General features: G+C 49.9%; 1 protein-coding gene across 7 annotated transcripts in view; it reads left to right on the top strand.

Moving 5' to 3' along the window:
* Positions 1–4661: 4661 nt before the first annotated feature.
* VAV2 (vav guanine nucleotide exchange factor 2) overlaps positions 4662–25513 on the top strand; it is a 132794-nt gene continuing 111942 nt past the window's right edge. For 5 of the 7 annotated variants that reach the window (XM_039379600.1, XM_039379599.1, XM_039379598.1 and 2 more), the window contains exon 1: positions 4662–5279. In XM_039379600.1, the coding sequence (XP_039235534.1) occupies positions 5076–5279 (204 nt within the window). In that variant the 5' untranslated portion in view covers positions 4662–5075. The remainder of the gene's footprint in view (positions 5280–25513) is intronic. The other 2 variants (XM_039379602.1, XM_039379601.1) reach the window with 1 other exon arrangement.

The raw sequence follows: 25513 nt of genomic DNA, 5'->3' as shown, positions 1-25513 counted from the left end.
TGCTGGGAGGGTGCGGGTACCCTTTGTAGCCTTTCACTTGCCTCAGGCACCACAGTGCCCGCCTGTCCACGGGGTGAAGGCAGCAGGGGACACCCCTGTGTGCTGGCAGCCTCTTGCCACCCTTACTGCGAACTGCGTGGAAAAGGAGCGTGGCGGAGCAGCACCTCCTTGACCTCCTCTCGTCATCGCTTGTCTGCTCTGCATTTCCTTATCCCGTCCGTCCCCTGGCAAGCGCAGTGCAAAAATATGTTTTGAAGAGAGCTGTGGGGCTTATTTTTTTCCTGATGATGCTAAATTTAAGCTCACAATCTTCTTATCTCCTGTGAACGCAGCGCCATCTAATCTCCTGCGAAGGACCCAATACACTTACCCATGCAGAGCTGCTCCCGGCGCTGCTCCCGTTCCTCTTGGCCTTCACGGACACAAACAAGAGGCTGTGGTTTACTTCGTCAGAGAGAAGGCATGCTGCAACTCCCCATTCCCAGCAGATTCAGACCAAACACAAAGAAGAGGGAAGAAAACAAAACAAAAAGAGGAATGACCACACTATTAAAACGTTTATTATCAGGAATAGCCTGACTCTGCTGCTTAATCCGCCTCCTGCTAGTGCAGAGAAGCCGGCCCTGACCCGCCTCGTGGAAGACGCAGAACAAAGTGCAAAATCCTTTAGTGGAACAAGATTAAGGGTTTTTGAGGTGTCTTGGTCTTCTCTGAAAAATTGCCAGTTCTGTTATCACCAAACTCTGGGCAAACAGGAGAAGCTGGTAAGTGGATTGTGTATGAGATGAGGCAAGAAGAAGGATTGGAAACTACCGAGCTCCAAAAGCCCCCAACTGTTCTGACCATCCACCCTTTGCCGTGAGCCCCAGGGTCATCTGCCAACAGGAGCCTTCCCAAACAAACCTTGGAAGCAGCAGCAGTGGAATGGATGAGGTGAAACCCAGGTGCTGCCTGGCCAGCGGATCAGATCATTGCTCTCCTTCCTTCAAGGAATCCCTGTATCTGCTTTGCTTTCCCCGAGCTGCCTCAGGCCGTACCTCTGCTGTGCCATGGCTGCAGTGCAGGGCTGTGCCAGGCTGTTTTGCCCTTGCCCAGCTCCCTGGGACTGGGATACTCTCCAGGTCTGTTTGATTTGGATGGGGAGGCTGCTGGGGTGAAGCCCAGTGAAGGGTGGACGGTTAGTGAGGATGTCCCGGCAGCGTGATGTTGGTGTCGGGAACGGGTTAACTGGTTGTTACTGGTATTCAGCACAGCTGGGGCATCCCAAGCCCCAGAAATAAGACTATTTCCACCGAGAAATGCCCAGGGAAGTGCCAGCTCCACCTGCTTGGTGCCTGGGGTCAGAGCCCTTTTCCAGTGGAGTTGCACTCTCAGGCATTACCTTTATCCAGGCTAAACAAAGAGTACCTGTGGCTGAGTGCTCCTGTTGCACCAGTACAAGAAGAGAATCCAGTTCATCCCTTCTGCCTTCACTGAGCTGTGCCAGGTTAATTTTCCTGCTCCTTTCCACAGTAGCAGGCAGTCACCCCTGTTGCTGGCTCTGGGAGGTGGGTGCCTGCGGGGAGGGGAGAGATGAGCTCTGCTGGCAGCCGTGCAGGGCTGTTAGCAGGAGGATAATTGCAGTGACTATTCCAGTGTGCACCTTGTCTGGGCAGGTAGATCAGGTGTTTACAGCAGCAGATGAGCCAGACAGAGCATTATTGTCTGCACTCAGTTGTTTGACACGGCAGCATTTTGGTAACCGTGTGATTCCCCCCTCACTGATCGTCCAGCCAGAGCTGCTGCTGAGCAGCGGGTTTGCCTGGTTGTGGCTTGCACAGGTTTCCTAAAATAGTTGGTGAAAGGAGATCACAAAATCTAAGGGCAGGATGTAAATGGCACGTAGCCTGCGGGGGACATGTGACAGCTGCTGTGCCAGCAGCCCGGACGGCTCCTGCTCTGGGAACTCTGGCTCCAGCTGGAGACACCTTGTCCAGGCTGCTGGAAGCCAGCAGGGCTTTGGGATAGGCTTGATGCACGCTTGGACTAATCCAGAAGGTGGCAATGGCAATCCACAGACACTGGTTGGCTGGGAAATGGGGATCTCCTGGCGGTATGGCCCTGGTGTTTTAGGGATCCTTCCAGAGGGCTGCTCCAAAGGGGCAGTGCAGCAGCTGCTTCTCTGCACGCGCTGACCCCCCAGGGAGTCAGCTCTTTTCCCAGGAGTAACACCAGACATTATGAAAATGCACATTACTGGGAAACGGGGCCATGTCCCAGGTATGTTTGGGTTGATTTGTAAGGTATGATCTCCTTGTACGTTAGTGCATTTAAACTAACTTCCTTCCTTCCTTCCTTCCTTCCTCTCCCTTCCTTTCCTTTCCTCACTAGTTTTGCCTCTTCCATGCTGGACTGGGATGTTCCCAAGCAGCTCTATTACATTCCCAAATTGCCATCACTTCACCAGCCATTTACCCCCTCACACCCACTCTGCATCGGGACCCAGGCTGCAGGGGCTGCCTGCCAGGCTCCTTGTCTCTGTGTACTGAGACATTTGGGAATGAAAAAGCACAATGTTCCTTCTGGCAAGATCTTTCCAGTGCATCCAGTCACCTCTTGGGCTTCTCTCATGCAACAAACTAAAATAAAAGCTCACGAAATGTAGTCTGTTAGCCGAGAGAAGCAGCTCCACGCTCGGTCCCCAGCAGAGGGTAGTGTCACTCTCTGCCCTGCCTGGCTGTCCTCTGGCTGGCAGTCATTCCCTGGAAGGCTGGCATTCCCTGGCTGGCTGTCATTCCCAGCAGTGCCAAGAGGCAGGAGAGAGGAGCACCAGCTCTAACACAAAACCCAACCTCTCTAATTTATTCAAGCTCCCTTTTAGCTTTAGCTCCACCCTGGAAGCAGCGTCTGGGTCCTCTCCACATACCCCGTCCTGTTGCAGGACAGTTGAGCAATTTGGAGCTCACAGCTCACCAGTGTGTGCTGGATTCATGCTCTTCCTGAGCCTCGCTGTACTGTACAGGTTTTGATTGGTTTAATTTTTTCTGCTCTCAGAAATACCTCTGCCATCAGCTGTTTCAGTTGTTGCAGAGGTAGGCAAGAAGCATACTTGCTTCAACACCTCCCACGCAGAAGCTGGCTTTGCAGCTGCAGGGATTGTTCCCAAGTGTCCAGGGGCCAAGAACGCTTTTTATTACACAGTAGAAAAGCCAGGCTGTAGCTGGCAGCTTTAATTATGCACATATAATAAACTCCTCTGTTGTCGTCTACCTACAGACCTGACCTCAAACGGCAGGCTGGTACCGAGTCAACCAAAATTATCCCTGGCACGACTCCACTGCTTTCAGTAGCCTTGTGATTCCTGCCCATGGGTGCTGTTGGAGGGCAGAAATGCTTCATGAAGAACTAAAATAATGAGAAAATTATTCTGAGAAAGCACCTCCGCAGGGTATGGGGAGTGTGGGCTGAAATCACAGCCTGAATAGACCCGGGGCAGGGTGGAGCTCTGATAGTGAGACTGGAGCGTATGGATGCTGCTCCCTCTTGGATCACACTGTGCTATCCTGCCCTGACCAAGGGGTAGTGGCAAGGCTGGACTGCCACTCAAGCTGTGCCTTCTTAAAAAAACAAAGAGCCTACCAAACTTTCCTTGGAATATCAAACAATTGTTTTCTGTTCTTTGGAAGGATCCTCCTTCCTGCGTTGAAAATGAAGGATCATGGCAGTAGAGTTGTTCTTTCTTCTTTATCTCCGCTTGGCTCCATTTGGAAGAGATTAGTGTTGCATTTGTTTGACATCCAGGTTAATAGCTTCCCTTCGTCCCAGTCTCGGCTTCCGGTTTTGGCTATCTGGAAAGCCAGGCTGGAAATTAATCGGCAAACTCTGGGGAGAGGATCTCGGAAGAAAACTCAGAACAGATTTGAAAAGAGGCTGTTCTAAGCTGTGCTGATTTGGATGGAAGCCACCGGTGAAAATTAGAGATTTTTCAAGAGATTGCTGCCAAGGAGTTAATGGCTGAGAGCTGAAGTTTTTAATAAATACACTGGTAATTAATTATAGGAGTTGTCCTCGTGTTTGAAAGTCAAGGAACACGATAGCTTGTTTGGGTTAAACATCTCCCCTGCAGTATTTGCAACCTAAACACGGGATGACGAGTGGGAGTGAGCGGTCAGACAAAGCGGGGTCTGTGTGTGCGGCCCCGGGGAGGCGGAGGAGCCCCGGGACCGCTCCTGCCTCTGCCCCGGAGGGTTCGGGCCAGGGGGAGCAGGGAAGGGGTCCCTGGGGAGGGGGGACCCCGCTAAGTGCGGGTGCCGGCGGGGAGAGCGAAGCAGCATCGGGGCTCTGGGCGCCTTTCCCGGAACAGGGAGAGGAGCGGCAGCGGCGGGAAGGAGCGAGGGATACAAACAGGGAGGGGAAAAAAAGAAAAAAAAAAGGGGGGGGGAGGAACAGGGGGAAAAAAAAGGAGGGGGGAGAGAAAAAATAATAGGGGGGGGGGAAAGGGAGGAAAAAAAGGGGAAAAAAACACGGGATCGGAGCCAAGGCGTCGCGAAGCGCCCCCGCTCCCAGCCCGGGCTCCCGCAGACAAAGGGGCGGCGGGGCGGGCCGGGGGCGGGCCGCGGGGGCGGGCCGGGGGCTCCTCCCGCTGCTCGGGGCGGGGAGAAAACTCGCACCCACGGCGGGTCCCCGGCTCGGCCGCGCAGGTGGGGTCCCTCGGCGGCGCCAGTTTCCTCAGGGCAAGGGGGAAGGAGTTGCGCGGGGGCGGCCTCGCCGTGCGCGCTGTCCGTCCGTCCGTCCGTCCCCGGCTTTGTTCCCGGAGGATGCGGCGCGCCTAACCCCGGCCGAGGCGGTGGGGCCGCAGCGGGGGCAGGGGCAGCCCTCCGCCGGAAAACTCCGCGCCGCCCTCCTTCCTCCTCCTCCTCTTCCTCCTCCGAGCCCCGGCGCGGAGCGATGCGCTCCGGGGCGGCGGGCGGCGATGGAGCGGGGCGGTAGCGCGGAGCCGCGGTGCAGAGCGGCCCCTGGGGCAGCCGCCCGCGGCCCCTGAGCGCCGGGAGGAGGAGGAGGAGGAGGAAGGCCGGGTGAGTGAGCAGACCGCGGCCATGGAGGAGTGGCGGCAGTGCGGCCGCTGGCTCATCGACTGCAAAGTTTTGCCCCCGAACCACCGGGTGGTCTGGCCCTCGGCGGTGGTCTTCGACCTGGCGCAGGCGCTGCGGGACGGGGTGCTGCTCTGCCAGCTGCTCCACAACCTCTCCCCCGGCTCCATCGACCTCAAGGACATCAACTTCAGGCCCCAGATGTCCCAGGTAGGAGGGGATCGATGGATGGAAGGGTGGGTGGGTGGGGGACCCCCGCGAGCACGCCCTTCCCTGGATCTCTGGATGCGGGCGTTGCTCTCGCAAAACTTGGTGGGATGCGTGAATGGGATGGAATGCGTGGGAGACCGTCTGCTTCAGCCCCCCCAGATGCCCAGCAGCCCCCCGGTTTCTCTCCCCGGGGCCGGGGGGGGCAGCGCCGGTGGGAGCCGCGGCCGCACGGGAAGGGCTCCGGGGCGGGGAGAGCACACCCCGGGAAGGAGGGAAACATCCCCCTTCTGTTTACAGTCATGGCGAAACAAAAGCAAATAATAGGGCTCAAGAGGAGAAGATGGGATTTATTCGCGGTTTTTATGGAGGCGCTGGTTCGTCTGAGATGTGCGGGAGGAGCGAGCACCGGGACAAAACTTTGGCTGGGAAGATTATAAGGAAAATAAATGAAAAAATTATAGAAACACGCAAACCCTGGTGCTCTGCAAGCCTGCCCCGAGCCCGGCCGGGCAGGGACCGCGGCCATGTGGTGTCCGGCCCCCCGTGTTCCCTCTGCCGGTGTCGGGGCTCCCGGAGCCGCATCCCCGCGGAGCCGTAGCTGGTCCAGGCGGGCCGGGGGTGATGGAGGGCTCGGGTCAGCGACCCCAGCTGCGCCCTGGCCCCTGCCCCGCTCCCTGCCCAGCTCTCATAGTGGCTCTCTGGTTTGGGAAATTTAAAAGGGCTCCCTCCATGGAAGTGTTTCCATTTTCTGGTCGGTTTGGTGGACTCAAGCTTTTAAACGAAGGGGGGGGGGAAGTAAAATCAGCTCAGGTTGTTTTGGGTCTAAATGTTCTGCTTATGTTTTTGCAAGCTGAGCTGTGGGTATTTGCATGAGAATCGGGAAGTGAAATCGATTGGAAACAAATGAAATGGGGCTCTCTGCCCTCCCCGGCGGCAGCCCCTGTGGTGACAAGTTCATGGTAAACTGTTATCTTTTATTTTTGAACAACAACAGGTTTTAGGGGTGAAATGGAAACTTCCCGGTAGTGAGGTTACTCGAGATTCTGTTTAACTTTACTGAAGCCTTCAAAGATAAATAGCGTAAAATACAAACACGAGTTCTGTTCGTGTGCTGTGCAAGCACGCTGCTCGTCTGGCAAGTGCCTTTCCCTTTTTCTGCTGGAGTTTTTTGTTTGTCCCCCTCACCCAGCAAGACATAACCCCGTGTGCTGGGGGAGCTGCTGTGGCTGAGGACAGCCAGGAGCTCTGAAATTTGGAGTCCTTCTTTGGGGAGCAAAGGGTGTTTTGCTGTGAGGATGTCAGTGCTGGTGCTCGCTTGTGGAATCAGAGATCTTGATCCTGCAAAGAACCGGAGTGGGAATCCCCAGCAGTGTGGTGAAACCAGCCTGTGTCAGCCCTGGTGCTGTCTCAGAGTAAATAATAACATGTCCTGATGCCTCTTCCCAGGGTGGAACAATGCTGTGAGATTTCCTCTTGGCTTTCCAGGCTACAAAATGATCAAACTCTCTTCCGCACAGACCGATGTTTCCAAATATAAACTGTCCTGAGGAGCTGTAGGTGTGGGGGACTAGAGCTTTCCTAGAACGTGCTGAGAATAGCATGCTGTGCTGTTTTTTTTTCTTTTAAGGAAATACTGTAATCCTACAAACCTAATTTTGGTGTGATATTTGTCCTGCGGGGAGTTCAAAACAGGTTTAAAGATGTGGCACTTGGGGGCATGGTTTTAGTGGTGGACTTGGCAGTGTTAGGTTAATGGTTGGACTCGATGATCTAAGGATTTTTCCAACCTAAACTATGATTCTATGGGAGCTGTGATGTAGGGAGAGTCCCAGGGGGTAGTCTTGAGAGGAGGTTCTTGCTGCCCTTGCCGAGGCAGGTGTTACTTGTTTGAGGGAAGAGTTTACAGCCCCGCTGTCTTTAATGAAATTGCTTTCTGCTTGCCCCACCTGGCTGCTTTCCCAGCTTTGGGAGGAGTGTGAGGGGAACTGGCTGCTTGGGATGGCTTTGGTGGTCACCTCTGCAAGAAAATCTGGTCATCAGAGGGGAGCAGCACAAAGCTGAGCCCACAGGATGTGCAGAGCCTGGTGTGGGACTGGATGCTCTGGCGAGGCTCAGCTGATGCTTGTCCTTGGCCAGGATGAGACCCAAATCAGTCTCAAATCAGTCTTTATACTTGATATGCTGGGTGCTTCTCTGGCAATTCCTGAATTTGGGAATCTGGCTTCTTCTCCAGGGTGGCTAAAAGCATCTGCTGCTGCCCTGGCAGCCCGGGGAGGTGAGAGGGAGGAAAGGATCTGAGCCCAAAACCACAGTGGGGACAAACATCCCTGTAGTGCCCCAGCCCCACTGTGGCTATCGGTGCTCAGCTCAGCCTCTCCAGGCCAAATTTCAGAGGAAAAAATGTAGGAACCCATCTTTGTCACACAGCTGTGATGTGTTCAGACACGGGGTAGGGATGTGCAAGACAGCGCACCTAGGAACTTCAGAGGTTGTTTTTGATGATAAATGCACATTTTACCTGGTTGGCTGGGCTGGCTAACCAGCTGTCTGCCTCGCTACAGAGGTTATTTCTTTTATTAATCAGTTAAAATGCCAGGGGACAAGACAGTTGTGCTAGACTTGAAACACCCAGTAATATTCTGTCATCCACCTTTCTCGGTGAATTAAGTGGGGCTGTGCAGGTGTGTAATGAGAAACAGATTTCTGCCCGAGGTGAGCAGCGTTTCAAAAGCCAGAGGTGAAATCACATCTCTCTGCAGAGAAACGCTTTAAGATCCAGACACTTGTGTGTTATTTTTTTAATCCCTTTCCATGCTGATTTGTTTTTCCTTGCAGCTGTTGAAGGTGGGCTGTGAGGGGAGGCTGGAGAGTTGGCAATGCTACAAGGCTGGGGGGGAGGCTGCAGGGACTGGTGCTCTTCTTGTGGAGGGATGGACTGATGTCCCTGTCCTCCCAAAACCTCCCTGTGCTTGTTCAGCAGAGAAGCCAGGCTGGTGAAATGGCCAGGTTGGCCATGCAGCAATAGTTTAATACATGGTGCTTAATTAAATAGATAAGGCAAATGGCCCCATTAGGTTGCAGTATCAAATTTGCATTATTTTCATGCTCAGTTCCAGTGCTTTGGGGTCCCTGGCAGGATGGGATGACCCAAAGCTACTGAACCTCCACAGTGGCTGACAAAATAAACAGGAAAAACAGTCTTAAAGCCCAGTTCTCTTCTGAGAGTCAGTGGTCGTGAGGCCAGTTTTGATGAGGCTGGAGTAAAACTTGATTTCTGCTAATTGCTTTTGCTGTAGAGGCTGTTTCTGGAGAGTTGGGAAGTGGGATGAACATACTTGCCCTTGGTACTTATTGATCATTATGTCTGTTACCATGATTGGATTTTGGGGGGGGGTGTAATTCAAGGTGTTTTGCCAGCCAACTGTAAGAGTGTGATGCAAAGGACATTTGTATTTGTAAGTGGGAGCGGATGTGGGACCCCTTAGGCTCATATTCCCTGTCCTCCATGCTCAGCTCTCAGCACAGTGTTTCCCTGACCCCCACTCCTCTCCCCATTCCCCTCACCTGGCACAGATTTCCAGTTTTTCTGCTGCTGTGTGGTGCAGCTGCTCTTGCATCCCAAGCTACTCTTGTAAGATGGAGATCTCAGAGCTTTGGCTTTGCATCAGTAATTGGGTTTGAATCATAATTTTGTTAAATGTCTGGTCAAATACAAATTAAATGACCCTTCAATCGTGTTTCAGCGTGGCAAGGTGTAAAAAATACGTGCAATGAAAAGATTGCACGTTTGGGTGAGGTTGATATTTGGTGGTGTGAGTTTTGTGGGGTTTTTCCTTTTTCTTTTTTTTTTTTTTTTTTTTTTTTTTTGCCTTAGATAAAAGTAATCCTTCCTGACAGGGACTTGGATGTGTACTGAGGTGGGCAGGGAAGCTCAAGTGAGCCCTGCTGCAGTGTGCTGCTTCTCAGACCTGCTTCTCAGGTCTCTGGGCAGAGACCTCATGGGATCAGCTGTGCTGGACATCTTTGCACGTGGGGGGTTGATCAGGAATTATCCCTGATGCTGGAACACCTGGGAGCTGGAGCTCTTGCAGTGTGCCAGCTCACTGTCCTTTCTCTGGTGGTTAATTCCCCTGGTGTCTGGCAGATGTGGTTCAACCTCTTGGCACTTGTGGTGATGCTGTGAAGGGCCTTTCTGCTCCTAATCTCTGGAGCTGAAGGAAAATGTGGGTTTATTCAAGGGAGACTAGGTAAGAAAAAAAGCAATAACCCCCCAAATCCTGCCCCATGCTGGCTGTCTGAACGTGCTGTTGCACTGTTACCTTCTGTAACATTGACATTCCTCCAGGTGTTGAGAGGTGGGAATTGGTACCTACATCAAAGCCATTGTTGATGGGGTGATTTAACCTCAAGACTCCCATTGATATCATGTTGCATTCACCCCTCCTCCAAGCTTGGTCTGCACACTGCTAAATATATTTTTTTGTTTTCCTGCTTCAGAACCTCCTGGATTCTTGAGATGAAGCAGCCACAGATTTAATGTGTGTATTCGTGTGTGCACAGGCTTTAAGTTAGCAGTAATGGCCAGCTCATTAAGGATTCTTATTTTGAAGCATATTGACATCTCTCTAGAGATAATCCATCTCGGTCTGCAGCGCCTGGAGGTTTTATTAGGGCTCTTGAGACTGATGAGACGCAGCAAACGTAATTGGCAGGATGACTTGGCTGCCCACTGCTCTGTTTTGCTCTTATTAAGGAACCAACGCAGACAACTGACTCCCAGGATTGATGGGTGTAACGCCCTACACCTGACTGAGCTGTCAGATGGCTCCATGCCTGGTGGCTCTTCTCGAAGGTGGCATTAATTTGCTATCAAAATCCTATTTATTGATGATGTAGGTGCTCATTTGCCATGACAACAGGGAGCAGGTGGTCTGTAGCCACTGCCTCCCCCAGGTGTATGGGGGATGAAGGCACCTTGGTGTATTTGGTGCCGGTAATTATTCACAAGGCTTTGGGATTTTTTTTGAAGGCTTTATAGCTACAGTGCTTGTAATTACTTCCATATGTCATGATAGTGGTTAAATATAATTCAGTATTATCAGAGCTGACTGGGTACTTGGGTTGTTTGAGCAAGGTCTGTGTAGCGACTCTGATTTACCCTGCTCAGGTCCTCTGGCTTTTTTATTTACTCTCTGCTTCTTGAAATTGAGTCCTGTTCCAAAAAAAAAGGCTATAAAAAATGGCCTCATTACATATCCCTGTTTACTGTGTCTCAGTGACTTCCCGTTTGGATGTGCTGAGCTTTTACAAAGGGGGGAAAAAATGGTGCTCTGTGTGTAAGGCTGAGCTCGAGAGCTCCTTGCAAATGGGAGCTGCTTCCAGTCTTCCTTCCCAGCCCCCCCCTTCGTGCCTCCTGCATGTCAAGCAGGCCCCTAAAACCTTGTGTTAGCCAGAGGTAGTACCCTCTTTTTGGCTGTTTGAGGTTGCAAGATCTAACTGAACCTGCAGCTGAAGGCTCATATGTATTCTGGTGGGGCAGAAGGCGGCAGAAAGTGTTCGATGGATCCTGTGGGCTGTGCCAAGCAGCATGAAAAGCAGTGAAAACTTTTCTTCCCCCCCCTACTCCTTGAATGATTGATGAGAGTTAAATACCTGCATTAAATACCTACCAGGAACGGGCTCTTGAATGAATGGATGCCTTTAAAAACACAAAGCCAGAAAAACAGTCAGTTTGGTCGTTTTTCAAGTTTGGGACTGGGTCTTGGAAGCTGCCTTCTCTCTCAACAGCATGTTGATGAGCTGTAAAAAATGCTTGGCTTGTCCATCCTCCTTGGTGGGGATCCCTGGTGCTGGATGTACTGCCAGGAACACGGGGTACCTTCCTGCTCGGTCCTTCCAGGGACAAACAGCCGGATTTTCAGCAGTGGCACTTGTGATGCTCAGCTGCTGGGGCTGGGTTTGAGCAGGGCTGTTGGGTGAGGGATTAGGGCTGCAGAAATGGAGGTTGGATTATGTGGGAGGGCTGAGCATCACCACCTCAGCCATGTATGGCAGGATGTGACCCAGCACCCTGTTGTGGGTGTGGGACTCCCTGTTCCTTGAACCCTTTGCTTTCTTCAGCTCATCTGTAGCCAGAAGGGACCTGATTTTTGGCAGTGACAGAAACGTTGCTTCAGACTGACCTGAGGGCAAATTTTTGATCTGTTTCTTTGTCGCCTCTTAAAGAGACAAATCTTTTTTCCAGCATTTGAGCTTTTTCCCTTCTCCATTTGATTCCCCTCAAGCCTGTGTTTAGAAGTCTATCAAAGATATGCTCATCCCATAAATCCCAGCAGCCTGGGCTGGGGGTTCTCGGGGCAGAGCTGGGCTGGGAGCATCAGGATCCCACAGATTTAGGGTGCAGTGTGAATGAGGGGGTAAAGGGCTGCTGCACATGCCAAGTGTGCATATTGAGGTGGGGAGGATTGGATGGTGGAGGCTGGGAAGTACAGTGAGCTTGGCAACACCTCTGGGAAGTGAAGATTATCTCTGCTTTGATTTTTAAAGCATGGATCCACCTCCCTTGAGCTCCACAGTAGCTTTTCTTTTTTCTTTTTTTTTTCCCCTCCCCTTCTCTTAACATGAGTCAGATCCCTTGGACTCTCAGTGATCTTAAAATGGTCCAGTGGCTGCTCTCCCAGCAGCAGCACAGCTTCCCAGAGCTCTGATCCCACCCAAAGGCTTGCTCAGTGCCCATCAGGGTGACCTGCTCTCTTGTTAATGCCGGGTCCATCTGTCTGCCCAGCTGTCTGTGCATCATCCCAGCACCCCTGGGGCTCACCGGTGCTGGCCCCAGGCAAAGCCTGGCCTTGTCCCTGCTGCCAGCCTGCAGTGAGTCACCCTCAGCTCTCCGGTCAGAATTAGCCTCAGGGCATGAGTTTGGGCACAGGGTGACTCCTGTGTTACTTTACAGCAGCTGCCCAGGTTCACCTGCCACCCCTGCCATGTGTCCTGCTTATTCTTAGCCGTGTGCCCTTGATGCTCCTTTTATAGGAGGGGGAAGGACCTTCTTTTTCAGGGCAGCTATTAATCACAGTCTGCATTTGACAATGTCAAACTCGGCGTTAATGCAATTACTTTTCTCAGAGTTGTATCTCCCCTTCAAGAAAAAGCCTGGAAAAAGGTCTGTTTCTAATAAAAATGGCTTTTCCTCCCCCCCTCTGTGTTTTCTTTGGTTGCAGCTCAGGGCTGTGCTTCACCCGATGATACAACTCGGATGCAGCCGCTCCTTGCTCTCCACCCTCTGGGATGGCTCTGAGCCTCCTGTGTTTCCAGGGGATGGACAGGCAGGGCTGGGCTCTCCTGGCTGCTGTTTGGTGCAGGTGGAGGTTGCCAAACCAGAAGGCAGAGTACAAGGTTTTATGTATAACAAAACTGCTGCTGTCCAGGTGTCCCATACCTCAGGTTTATCGGTGACCTTGCTGAGCCCTGTGGCTTGTTCTCAGTACATTGGTGTTTTGTGCTGCTTGGGGGAGTGTTTGACTGGGATCCTGTTCTGAAATAGCTCAGCCCTGTTTGAGTCCTGCCCATGTTCATGGTAAGTTTTAGCCAGGATGCCCTAATCGGAAAGGTTTTCCTGGACTATATCTGTAATGGGTGATTGGACCATATGAGTCCCCCTCCTCCTGAGTCAGAGGGTGTTTGTGCTCTAGCCAAGGCCAGAAGGATTCCACCATAGAAAGGACTGGAAAAAATACAGGTGCAGATGGATCAGGTTGTTTGTGTGTAGGCTCAGAGCCTGGTTGCTCTGAAAAAAAAATCAGTTATGCTCAGAAGTCACTGAAGAGCAGTAGTTTGGCCATCAAATTCCCCAGCCTGCCTAACAAGTCCTGCAGAACAAGTTTTTGAACCCTTTTCTGGAGTCCCCAAACAGTTGTTTCACCCTGATGTGAGGGCTGCCAGCCCTTCCCGTCACAGGACAAAGGATGTGCCTCCCGTTGTCCTTCTTCCTCCCACCAGGGGTTGCTTGGGCAGCAGGAGGTAATGTGAAATCTGTTCTTGTTTTGTAACCCCTGGGCCTGCCCTGTCTGGACAGTGAGGATTCAGCTGAAGGTCCTCCTTTGCCTCCTTGGAAGGCCACCAGCCTGAGTCATATCCTGACTCTCTCTGCCCATTTGGCTCCTCAGTGCTGTGATCCAGTGAACTCCTCTGTCAGGGGACTCTGCAGCATTGCCTGTGGTACAGACCTTGTGGTAAATCAGCTTTTATTTGCTGTGCTGCTGCTTGACTTCTCAGGATTGGATTTCCCAGGCTTGCTGGACCTGGGGAACGTCTCCCACCTTGCAGTGCCCTGCACACCCTTGCAGGGAGTGGCATCACCCTGTGTTCTCTCCCAGACCATGCCACAGCTGACCAGGTGATGAACCTGGTTTGGCACAGGGAGATGCTACTTGGCTGCCTTTGGATATGATGCAAGTGGTGAGGTTAGGAGGGATTTGTGCCTCCCTGGGATGTCCAGTCCCCTGTTTGGCAGGAGCTTCATTCCATGCCCTGGCTCCTTTGGGGGACCATGGAGCAGCTGCTCGTACCTGCCCCCACTGGGACCTTGATTTGGCCCCCAAACCACCAGGGTTTGGTAGATGGGGAGATGGGGAAGGTCTAAAGGTTCCCATAGAGGAAATTTGCTCTTTCTCTTCCAGCATACACTTCAATACTGGTGGAGGGGGGGGGGAGTAAATTGGCCCTTTTATAGCATTCATATCTTTTGTTGTGTTTTATAGTGGTTTACAGCTAAATGGAACATCTGGTATTTGAAGGGGGCCGAGGAGGGAACAGAGGAGTCTTGTGGATGAGGAAGGGGAGGAGTGGGAGAAGTGATTTGTGTTTACTGCTGCAAACACAGAATTGTCTGTGAAATCCACTGAACTCATGGGCGCAACAAGAGCATCCAGTGCATGGAAAACAAACGTAACCCAAGCTGGGAGCGTGGCATTCCATGTGCTGTGTCACAAAGCCGTGGCTGCACGAATCCTGCGGATGGGACACGCTCCTCCAGCCCTGTGGGAAAGCCCCAAGGCAGTGCCTTGCACTGGGCTGGTAGCTGTGTCCTTGCTGAGCACCTGCCCCCACACTGCTCTGAAGGAAGATGTGCTGTATCCGCTGTTTTTGCTTTCTAGGATGAGCTGTTTGGCTCCTTTGGGTTTATCAGGTACTTGGAATGCTCACAGCTGGGCTGGGAGCGTTTAAGTTCATGGGAGGATACAGATTTTCCCTAAAGCAGAGCCCTGTTCCTGGGAGGTTGGGCTTGTCTCTGTGGCAGAAGCAATAAGAATAGGAGATAGATAGATACACGGTGGTATAAATGTTTATATATATATATAAATATAAAATATAGGATAGAGATAGATGTGTAAAACATATACATATATTTATATATAAATAAAATGATGTTTCTTTAAGAGGTGGAGTGTGTTAAACACTGGAAATCCCAGGCTGAGTGGCATGTCCCCAGGACAGGAAATGTGTACAGCACTGGGACAGGCTTGTGTGCACATCGAGACTCTCTGTGTTTATGGGAGGCACTTTGTCACGTGAGTGATCTTCCAAGAAAGTCTCTTTGGAGAGGGGAGGAGACAAAAAAAATGAGACAAGTCTTTTTCTCCCATGGCTGTGGGAGAACTGTGACTTTAAACAGAAAATAAAACAGAAACTTTCCTAGTAAACTCAGTATGTTACGCTGTAGAGTTTATGCCTTTTTTTTTTTTTTTTCTTCTTTATGGATCAACTTCTCTATCTTTTTGTGCTGCTGCTGCAGGATTTGGGGCTGTTTTCTGGGGATTGCTGCTGGAGCAGCAGCTGTTCAGCACAGCATGTCTCTGGGCTCAGCCTCTGGCCTCGCTGAACTGGCCCTGGGGCTTCCCTCCGTGCCCCTCTGCCAGCAGATGCTCGATCTGCACGGTGCAAATGGCTCTGTAATGGTCATCTGGCCCCAGAGCAACTGGTGCTGGGCAGAACCCACGAGGTCCTGAGCAGGAGGGCTGTGGTGATGGCAAAGCTCTTGGTTTTTGGGGAGTGGGTGTTATCATGGTGCTGGTGGCAGCCTGCAGCTTCCAGCTCTCAGGTGGGGAGATGTGCAGTCTTGCAGGTGGATGTGGGGGTCTTTTAACAAAATGATCAGTTTTCAAGCAACAAAACAGACCTGTGAACTTCATATTGCCAAGGGACCAGGAGCATGGAACCAGCCAGGTCAGCAGCAACCATCCCAGGAGGAAGGCTGGGCCTGGCCAGCTCCAGGCTCCCTCCAAAAGTCTGGATTTTTCAGTGTGAAGTTGCAGGACAGGAAATGTGAGTGTTGCACTGTGGTTTGCTGACCTGCCTGGACTGTGCTGGACTGGTCTGTGTTGGGAGCTGCTGTTCCCAGGGAGGCAGATCATGATTCATAGAGCATCTTACTCCATAGGTCATCTTTTGTTTGGGAAACCAACTGGAGATGGTATTACTTGAGCACAGATATTTTTACATAAAACTGGAGTTTTTTGATGGGCTTTCTGAAATAATTAAACATAAATCTGGCATCTTGCCAAATGTGGATCATTCTGCCCTCTGGTTTTCGGGTTACAGTGCTGAGGGCAGGATGCTGGGAAAGCATCACAGATTTGGGGTCTCACTTCAGCCCTTTCTGATACATCAGTCGAGTTTTGGGTTCTCCAGGGGTTGGGATGTTCACGCTGATGGAGAATGAGGACATTTCCAAGGGACTTGGAAATTTCAGCTTTAACTGATGCCACTCCCACCAGCTTTGGCCACTTTCTGCATGATGCAATCAGTGTCTCCCCGGTGAGAACTTCACCTGAGATACAGCAAACCTGGTCAGAAGTCCTGGGCTGTGGGCAGCAAAACCTGTTCCTTGGGACACAATGGGAGGCTGTGGCTGGGGAGGAAGGGAGTGATGCTTCCCTGATACAACAGACCTTTTGCTGGAAGGTTTTACAGCCTCAGCATGTTCAGGTGCACGTCTCCAAGCTTTACCCGCATGGAGAACACCTAAACATCTTTTTTTTTTTTTAGAGGTGACAAAGGTTAGAAGTGAATTTCCCTCATGTTGACAGCTCTGCTATCTCGGGAAGGGTAATGAGGGAGCTTTAATGAAGCTACAGTATCTGCCTGAGAGTGTGGGGTTTCAGCCAGGTTGTTGCACGAAGCATTTCTAATTAGGAGAGATTTAATTCCAGATTTTTGTCATTCCCCCCCCCTTCCCTCTTAATTATATTTGCTAACATGTTTAACAGCTTTCCCTTCAGAAAAGAACAATTTATTCAAAGGTCATAAATAGATTCTGGCATTAATTACTCCAGGAGTCACACTGGGCTGCTCTGGAGAAAGCTACTCCATGGGGAATGCTAAACCTTTCGCAGTTGGATTTATCTGTGGTTGAAATGACTGTTTGCACACACACCCCAACAAAGACACCCCTAAAAAAAGAAAAAAAGCTTATTGCATCCACATTTGTGCCCAAATGAAAACCCATGGGGATCTTGTAGCTAATTTCCCTGAGTTTTTGGAACAAGCCTGTAAATCACATCGTCTCCCTTGATCGCTCCATCTTTGTTTTGTAAGGTTTGGGGGTATCTTTGTCAATTAGTTTTGGATCCCATCGTTGCTCTGGATGCCGTGCAGGAGCAGGGAGAGCAAAGCCTGGCCACTTTGCTGGCTGTCAGGGACCACTGGCCACAGTGGCAGAAGGATGGGGCTGAGCTGTTCCCCTCAGTGCTGAACACCCCCCTTCCCTCCCAAACCTTATCCTGGTGCCCAGATTAGGTTAATAGTTTTTGTAACCTCCAGATTTTGGAGCGGCTCTAACATCTGTTCCAAGTGATAATAAAGCAGTGCTGAGGGGAAATTAGCATACAGCTGCTGGGGTGGGTGAGAGCCTCTATAGAAAAATAAATGAATTTACTGATGGAAGATGAAGCCTCATTGCATTTTCATAGTTCCTGGTAATTTTGGCAGTGTGGGCAAAATCTGTTCCTTTGCAATGGGAAAGGACAGGGCTGTGATGGGGGACTCTGATGTGCATTTGGGACTCGAGTGTCCTTTGTTTTATTGTTTCAGTGCTCACCCAAAGCCAAGAGTACTTTTGCTGGCTCTGGGTTCTTTTTGAGTGTTTCTCTGGCATGGTTAAATCTGCCAGATAAGTCCTATTCCTGGGTGGAGCTGGGCTGGCTGTGTGTGAGTGTGAATATTTAATACCTCTGGGAATAGCTCTGCTTTTCTGGCGACCTGATCTAGTGGGTGGCATTCCTGTACATCATGGAGGGATTGGAACTAGGTGATAGGATGGAAGGCACCTTAAATTTAAGCCATTCTGTGATTCCATGATTCCTGGAGGCAAAGAGGAGCAGTGGATGCTCAGGGTGGAGCTGGGAGGGGGAGAGCACCCCAGGGAGGGGATCCCTGGTGAGACCAGTGGGTATGTGGTACCCAGACTGGCCATGATGCCTCATCCCAACCTGCAGAGCATCTGTGGGATGTTCATAAAGGTCTTTTTTTATTGCAATTTGGCTCTCACTGGGGTCATCAGGAGATGCTGAACCCAGTTGGGGGTTGGCACTGCCAGGGTGTGTTCACCTGTGATGATCCCTCTCCATCCCTCCTCAGCTCCAGGGATCAGGATCCCACTCACCCTCTGACTCTCCTGGGCAGGCATCTGACCCTCAGCTCTGTGTCATCAGCAGTGAGGTCAAGTATTTCTATCAGTCTCCTTCCCTGGTGTTTTTCCTGGAGTCCTGTGATGTGACAGTTTCATTTTTCCTTAAGGGAAGGCAGATGAACAGGCATGGAAGCTGTTGCTTTCATTGCATTGGGGAAATACATAAGAATGTGATTGAAGTGTTCTCTGAAGCCTCATAGACTTGAAAGCGAATTTAAAATACCCAAGTTTTAAAATTTATAAAGCAGAATGATTAGTGACTAGAGAGGAGGTGATATTCTGGATTTCCCTCCTCGTCAAATAATTAAAAAAATAACACCAAAACCATCCCACACTCAGCTTTGGACTCCACCAGCAAGAAGGAAGTGAATAGTATTATCTGTTATATGCTTGGAGAAAAATGATCTTAAGCAAGGTTAAACATCTGATTTATCTGGATGTGAATGAAAGGAGTGGGAGTAAAACTTCAAGAGGTGTAAAGCAGCCTCATGATTCCATGGGAGCAGAGAGGATGGGGCTGTGTGTTTGCATGGATGTTCAACCTCCTGAGCCAGGGCAGAGGAAAGGACTAATCCCCTGTAGCCACCAGGTTTCTTATGGTCTGATCCCAGGGAATAAAGAGAATAAAGTGTGTTTCTCTGAGCACTGCTCTTGTGTAGGCTGGGAAGCGCTCAAATCCTCTTTCTGAGTTGCTTTTTTTTCCCCCTATGATTTGGAGGGTTTTTTGAGAGACGTCTCTTCTAATAACAGTGTCATGGTGTGAAGATCCTGTATAATACAGACAAGGCATCAGGTAGTGTTATCACTCCATGGAAACCCGTTATTCAGCCGAGCAGGGCTGTTATTACCTGGCTCTGATGGTGCTGAGGCAGGAGGAGCAGCTCTGACAGAGCACGGGAGAAACCTGCAGACAAAAAGGGGGTATTTAACTTGTCTCTGTGCTCGAGGTAGCTTAATAACCGCTCGGTTTTGTCTTTGTCACATTAGCAGCCAGGCTTTGTCATGTATTTAAGTGCTGAAGAATCAACGTAGAACTTCTCCTCCCTCCACCCACTTAGTGTTTTACTTGAAAACTCTGGAAAAAAAAAAAAGCCTTTTGGCTCTGGCTGACCATCCCGCCCTGGGGCCGTGCAACACTTGCTGGCTCGTTTATTTCTTTGAGGTTTGACATTTTCGGTGTTCATTAGGCTTAAGACACATCTCAGTTTCCCAGCTCCCACCCCTCTCTCCTTGGCTCTGGCATCCTCACATGGAGCTCCGTGAGATCCCAGGATAAGGGAGCTGATGTGCAGCCCGGGGTTCCTGTCGCTGCTGCAGCTCCAGACACTCTCCCTGGGTGTTTTGGCATCGTTATTCCTGCTGTTCTTTGGGAAAAACTGTTGCAGAACTTTTCTGTGGGTGGCTTAAAAAAAAACCAAACAACGGCTGGATTTTTACAATTCTCAGGGTTTAAGGCAACTGTTAAAAAGAGAGACAGCAGTAGGTTACTGCTGGGGGTGGTGTGGGGTGTGCGTGCTGTGAACTGCTTCCAGACCCTGGTTCTGCAGGAATCTCCTTTAGCAGTTGACATGAATACTCAAAAAAACCCCTCAGACAGATTATGTTTGTGTTACTTTTTGGATTATTTGCGTTACTTTTTGGATTATTTTTGCATTACTCATGAATTCACAGGTCCAAACTCCACTTGGTTCCAAGCCCTTTGCAAACAGAGGCCCTAATCCTGGGCAAAGGTCATCCAGATAATCTGGGAATACAGAGCACCGAGATCTCCACCTGAGAAGAACCACTGGGCAGCTGGGGAGGAGGTTCTGGCTGCTAGAAGAGATCTGAGCTGGATTTCTCAGCCCTCCAAAGGGTTTATGAGCATATTTGGGGCTGGTTTGGTCTGTGGGGAACACTGACCTGGTGTGAGACCTTAGAGCTTCTCATGGAGGAAATAAGTCTGGTTAAAGAATGAAGTGGCACAAGGTCAAACCAGTAATTTACAGGTGCTGTGTGATTGTCCCTCCTGCTCGGGTTTTGGGGATGCTGACCAAAGGGAGCACTGCTGTTTTCCTGGGAGCTTGGGCTGTCCATGGCCAAACACAAGCAGTGCCTGTTCTCAGTTCTCATGTCATTGTAGCTTCACGACGTGGACTGTGGGAGATGGGGAGGGAGGATGCAATCCCAGGGATTGTGTAACCATGAAGTCCTTCTCTGTGGATACAGACGTGTGGTTGACCAGACTCTGTCTGGGTAGGAAGCAGCTGAAAGCTAGTGTAGAGGAGAGACAAAAGTTGAGTGTCTGAGTTAGACCAGAAGCTCGATACCAGGGGAGAGCTGAGATGGCTGGAAACAAAAACTGGAGCTGCAGTTGCTTTTCAGATTGTGGCATCACTTTTATTTGATTGGATTATTCAAGGCAACATGAAGAAATTTTCATGGGATTGAAGGGGTTTGTGCTTGGGAGTGGAGGGGGACTAAAATCTCAAATTAAACCTCTTTGATCCCTTTTGCCAAGATGGGGAATGACTCATCAGTGTGTGCCCATCCCCAGCTGTGCAGGGCCAGGCACCCTGAGGGGCTCAGCTCTCTGTGGGGGTCTCGGTCTGTGCCCCTTCAGACACACTCAGTGATTTGGGGAGAGCCACCACGGGCTGGCTTGATGTGGTCTACCTGTGCATTTCAGTTACAAACCCAAATGTGGAAAGGCTTTGCCCCCTGGAAGGCTCCATTAATCATCCAACAGCAAGGGAGGCTGTGCAATGCCTTGGCTTCCCTACCCTCTCCTGGGATGGGAGCCCTTTGCCAGATGTCCGTCAGACAGATGTTGGTCACTCCTCAAGTCCTGGAGAGAGAATGCTGTTCGTGGTGGAGTGTGCTCCAGGAAAAGTCTGTCTGCTTCTTGAGTGCAACCAGAAGTGATGGGTCATGATGACTTTATATGACATGTTATTTTTGCTCCCCTCCCTGAGGCACTCAGCAGCTGGAAAGCCTTTCCCCACGGAGCTGGAGGAAGCACTGCTTTGAATAAGAGCTTTTTGCATTGAAAGCTACACCTTAGGCAAGATGTTTTATTTCCCTTGGTGTTTATGGCCCTGTAAAATAGTGTGGAGCCTTCATTTTTTTTTTTTTGCATCGTCTTGATTGCATTATGCAGAGGAGCAATTTATTCCTAACAGCTCAGCCTAATACGTGCCACAGCCATTTTCACAGGAGCCAGACCTGTATTAATGTTTGCTGTATGACTTCTTAAATGTATCATGCTGGCTCCTAAGCCAATGTTTTTAATAACTTCTGCTTGGGGCTGCACAGAACTGAGTATACATCAGGCTGACAAAAATCTGCGTGCTTGTCCTTGCACCTTAATTCTGTGCCTAACAATTCTCTGTACGTTCCACACTGTGTATGTGTTGGTGGAGGCAGTTGCTAAGAGAAAGGACTAATTCAAAGCAGAAGGAAGTTATATATGCAGCTGTAGTAGTAAAAATTGACTTAAGTTGGGTGGTATTTCGGAAATTAGAACAGGGATACTGACAGAAAAAAGGGGAAATGAAGAGAGTGTTTAACTGTGTGTTGACACTGTCTTAACTGTGTCAATAAAATAACTTTAATTCATGGGTCAGTGAGCTTTTTTTAGGGCTGCTGCCTGTTTAGACTTATTGATCCCCTCCCATTAAGCTGTGAGTACTGTCCTTGCATGTCCAGACAGTTTTCAGCCCACTAGAGCAGAGTGGGTGGCTTTGGAAGGAGATGGAGTTGAGCAGCTGAGCTGGGGAAGGAACTGGATGCTTCTGCCAGTTCCCCTCCTCACCCCTCTGGCTGAAATGCAGCATTAATGGTCCAGCCCAACTTGTCCCTGGGGCCTTTTCTCCACCCTCAAATTGTACCAAATTAATTAGACTGGCACAGCAAAACCAATGCAGCCTTCCCTGATGCTCCCTGCTCTGCGAATGCAATTACACTCTTACACAGAGTTTATTTTAGATATTCCAATTAGGAGGGTACTGTCTGGTGTAACTGCTCCTGTCTGGCTGGTAAATACATCATTAAGTCCTGTTTCATAGAATCACAGACTGGTCTGGGTTGGAAGGGACCCTAAAGCTGATCTTGTTCCAAGCCCCTGCTGTGGGCAGGGACACCTTCCACTAGACCAGGTTGCTCCAGGGGAAACGCATATCCTGGGGAAATACCTGTGTTTGACTAGCCCCAAGTCAGTGCAGGGATGGAGAGAGGCACAGTCAGCTCCCAGAAATAACTGGATTTTCCCGTTGTCCCACAGGGAGACATTCCAATTGAGTTTTCTTGCTTAAGTGGGTGTAAATCAGGGGGAGCTGCAGAGTCACAGGAGTGTTGATGTTTGTTATTAATCCACACACTAAACTTCCTATAAAGAATTTAACAGAGCATCATTAAAAAAATATGAAACCCCCCCCCCCCCAAAATAATGTTCTTCCATATTTTTGGTAGACTAAGATATATCCCTGCTGGTGTGTGTTTAGTCCCTATTAGTCTGGCTCAGAAAAGAAGACTTGCCTCAAAAAAACCCCGAAGCCAGATCTGGAAACTATTCAGTCAAAGCATTCCAGAGATTTTGGGAGGATTTCTAACCCCCTTTAGCCTCAGGTGCCAGCTTTGGGTGCACTCCTGATGTGTTACTGGAATAGATGAGTGTTATGAGCTGCCAGGAGTGGGATGTGGGTGTTAGATTAGAGGGTCCTGTTATCTCATTATACTCCCCAGTATTAATTTATATAAATATCCAGAGCCTTATTTCCCGTAATCACTGGGATCTGTTCTCAGTGATGGTTTTTATGAGCTGGGGGCCTGACCTTTTTAAGCAGCTTTACAAATTGAGTAGCCAGTAGATTAATTTTCTGTAGCCTGTTTTCATCGTGCAGAAGAGGAACTGCACTGCATTGCTGTGGCAGTAAATTTTGCCTTTGGAGCTTGGGAAGGAAGGAAAAAATGTGCCAGAAAAGGTAAAAGTCACATTCTCAGAGAGAGGTTTAAATAAAGGGATCAGAAATGAAGCTCCCCTTGGTTTAATTCAGTTTAAGGCTCTCCCTCAAGTGGAGGTCAGGGATGAGGTTGTGCCCAAGTCCAGAGAGGTTTGGAGTCTGTGGCCAGAATTTGATGGTTGAAACTTTAAGCAGTGCAGAAAGATCTTTAATTCATTGTGGTAACAAATCTTTTACTGCTTTAGGAAACTTTACGGACCAGAGTTAATTTTGGCTGGAGTCTCTCATTAAATTCTGCTTTGCAAAAATAACTTGAAATGGGAAGTAATTTCCTTTTTGTTGCATGTTTTCTTCCCGTGGTGTGAACTGGGATCATTAAGCTGTGTTGGGCACGTGTAAGGCACGGCAAGGCACCTTGTGCAGAACTACTTGTGGAGCTGGTTAGGACAGCTCTGCCTCTGCTGTGGCTCAGAGCATCCTTTCCACAACTGGAGATTCCTTTAAATTCAATGCCAGGGCTGAGGAGTGATGGCTTTCCTTCTGCTTTCCACCTGGCTTTCATTACCATGTTAGAGTGAATGGAATGATGCTTGATACTCTGTAGTAAGGAATTACACCTCTCTCCACAAGGGCTAAAAATGCTTAATTGAAATCTTAAAGATAAAATACATGCTCTAATCTTAAAAAAAACCAAAAACAAACAACCAACATTGCAGTAATGCCAGCAGCCTCCTCACCCTTCCCCTGATCGAAGTTCATTCTGATTTTTATCTCGTGCATACATTAAATATGATGGTTAATCTTCAGATTTCCTGTCTTGGCCTCCCAAGCTTTGTGATACTTACAGTTATACTCTTCAGTTAATTAATTTCCTTGCAGTGTTGAAAGGGAGAGGAACCGATACCCTGAATGCAAATGGCCAAAGGCAGCATGAGGGGGTTGAGGTAGTAAGAAAAATGAGGGTTCGTGTCTGTGTTCGTGGATGGGTTTTCCTTTCCTCATCCACAGAAATGGAGTTGGGGTTGACAGGAGAACACCAAGTAGGATTTTGGGATGTACTCTGAAACCTACTGATGTCTGAAGACTCAGGGGAGGCCTGGGAGGGCCTGAGTACCCAGCTGTGGGTTCATCACTTGAAACATTTTCTGTTAGTGGGGGGAAAGTATAAAGCAGGGGGGATTCATCTAGGCTGTTTCTGCCCCCCCTTTCCTTTTCCATTTTAAAATGGGTGATTTGTTGGCTGTTTTCTCCTGGGCATGGCTGATGGATAGGTGATGTGGGGTGGCAGGGGCTCTGCCAGACATGTGGTGTGTCCCATCGATGGATCCAGCCTCATCTCTCTACCCCCTTGCTTCTGTAGAACAACATCTGTCTGTCTGCTCTTGGTCCTGGATCTGAAACACAAGGACTAAAGCAGTTAAGCTATAAAACTTTTTATTTTTTCTTCCATTAAGACCTTTTTTTTTTTTTTTAATAACCCACCCCAATTTTCTGTGCCTTGCACTGTTCTAGGTAGGCTGTCACCCTGCAGGCAGAGGTGCTCCCCACTCCTGCTGCTCCGTTTCAGGTTCATTTTGCGCTGGAGAAATTCGGGGCTGGAAAACTTGATGAGCCTCAGTTAAACTACTGGGGAAAAACAAAACCCCTTCCTGTTCTCCAGCTCACACTGTCTGTTCACAGCATGGGTTCTTCCCAATAATGAAATGCAACAAAACACTTATTATTTAAAGCCGAGGAGAAGAAGCTCCGAGCGACTCCGAGGGCCTCAGGGCTGCCCGTCCCTCCTCGGTCCCCAGGCACAGGCAGCCCCCAGATGCTGGCACAGGCGCCCCAGGCCCCTTCTCCCAGCTCTGCCAGCCCCTGGTTCAGCTCCTGCTGCTGCTCATAGCAGGACATAGAATGCTCAACCCTTCCCCATGACCCAGGGGGCTCAGAAGAGCTGCTGTGCAGTGGGTGCTCCCTCCCCAAACAAGGTCTGGCTTGTAGATCCTGTAACACATGATTTTTTTCCTTAGAAATTCCTCTTGGATAAGGGGGTTTGTGGGGCAGGTCTGTATTTTGTCTTTCCCTCTGCCTGCTCTTCCCACCTCCCCATCCTGGGAGCTGGTGCCTGGAGGAGCAATGCACAGGTTGGTTGGCCCAGGAACACCCCACGACCCCGTTTCTGCTGCTTTTGGGGGTGAAGAAGCTGCTGAGCTGCTCCAAGACAGCCCCATCCCTGCCATAAGGAGCTGATGCAGTGCAGAGCCCCGTGTGCTGCCACAGGCATCCAGAGACCTATTAAAAAGCACATTGTGGGCTTAATCTTGTAAAAATGCAGCTCAGTTTCATATGCAGGTCTGCACCAGTTACCCGGGACGTGAGAAATAGTGTTCTGGCTTTAATTCCTTCTTTAGGAAGGAGCTGGAGGGTGTCTTTCAGCCTCATTACCTGGCATCATTAAGAGAATGTTCTGAGTGTTTGTTTTCTACTTTTAAAAAAGCCATCCTGGCCCCTGGTGTGACATTTAGGGGCTGTTTTTCACCAAACCCACTGACCTGGTTTCTCTAGCAAAGCTCAGGGAGTAGGTGGCAGCCTGGGCAGCAGTCCAGGAGGGTGTAACACAG

The sequence above is a fragment of the Pipra filicauda genome, unplaced genomic scaffold (assembly GCF_003945595.2).
Source record: "Pipra filicauda isolate LSUMZ 115617 unplaced genomic scaffold, ASM394559v2 scaffold170_size1570365_pilon, whole genome shotgun sequence".
Taxonomy (NCBI): domain Eukaryota; kingdom Metazoa; phylum Chordata; class Aves; order Passeriformes; family Pipridae; genus Pipra; species Pipra filicauda.
The sequence above is the reverse complement of the archived record's forward strand: the minus strand, read 5'-3'. Positions and strand labels throughout refer to the sequence as shown.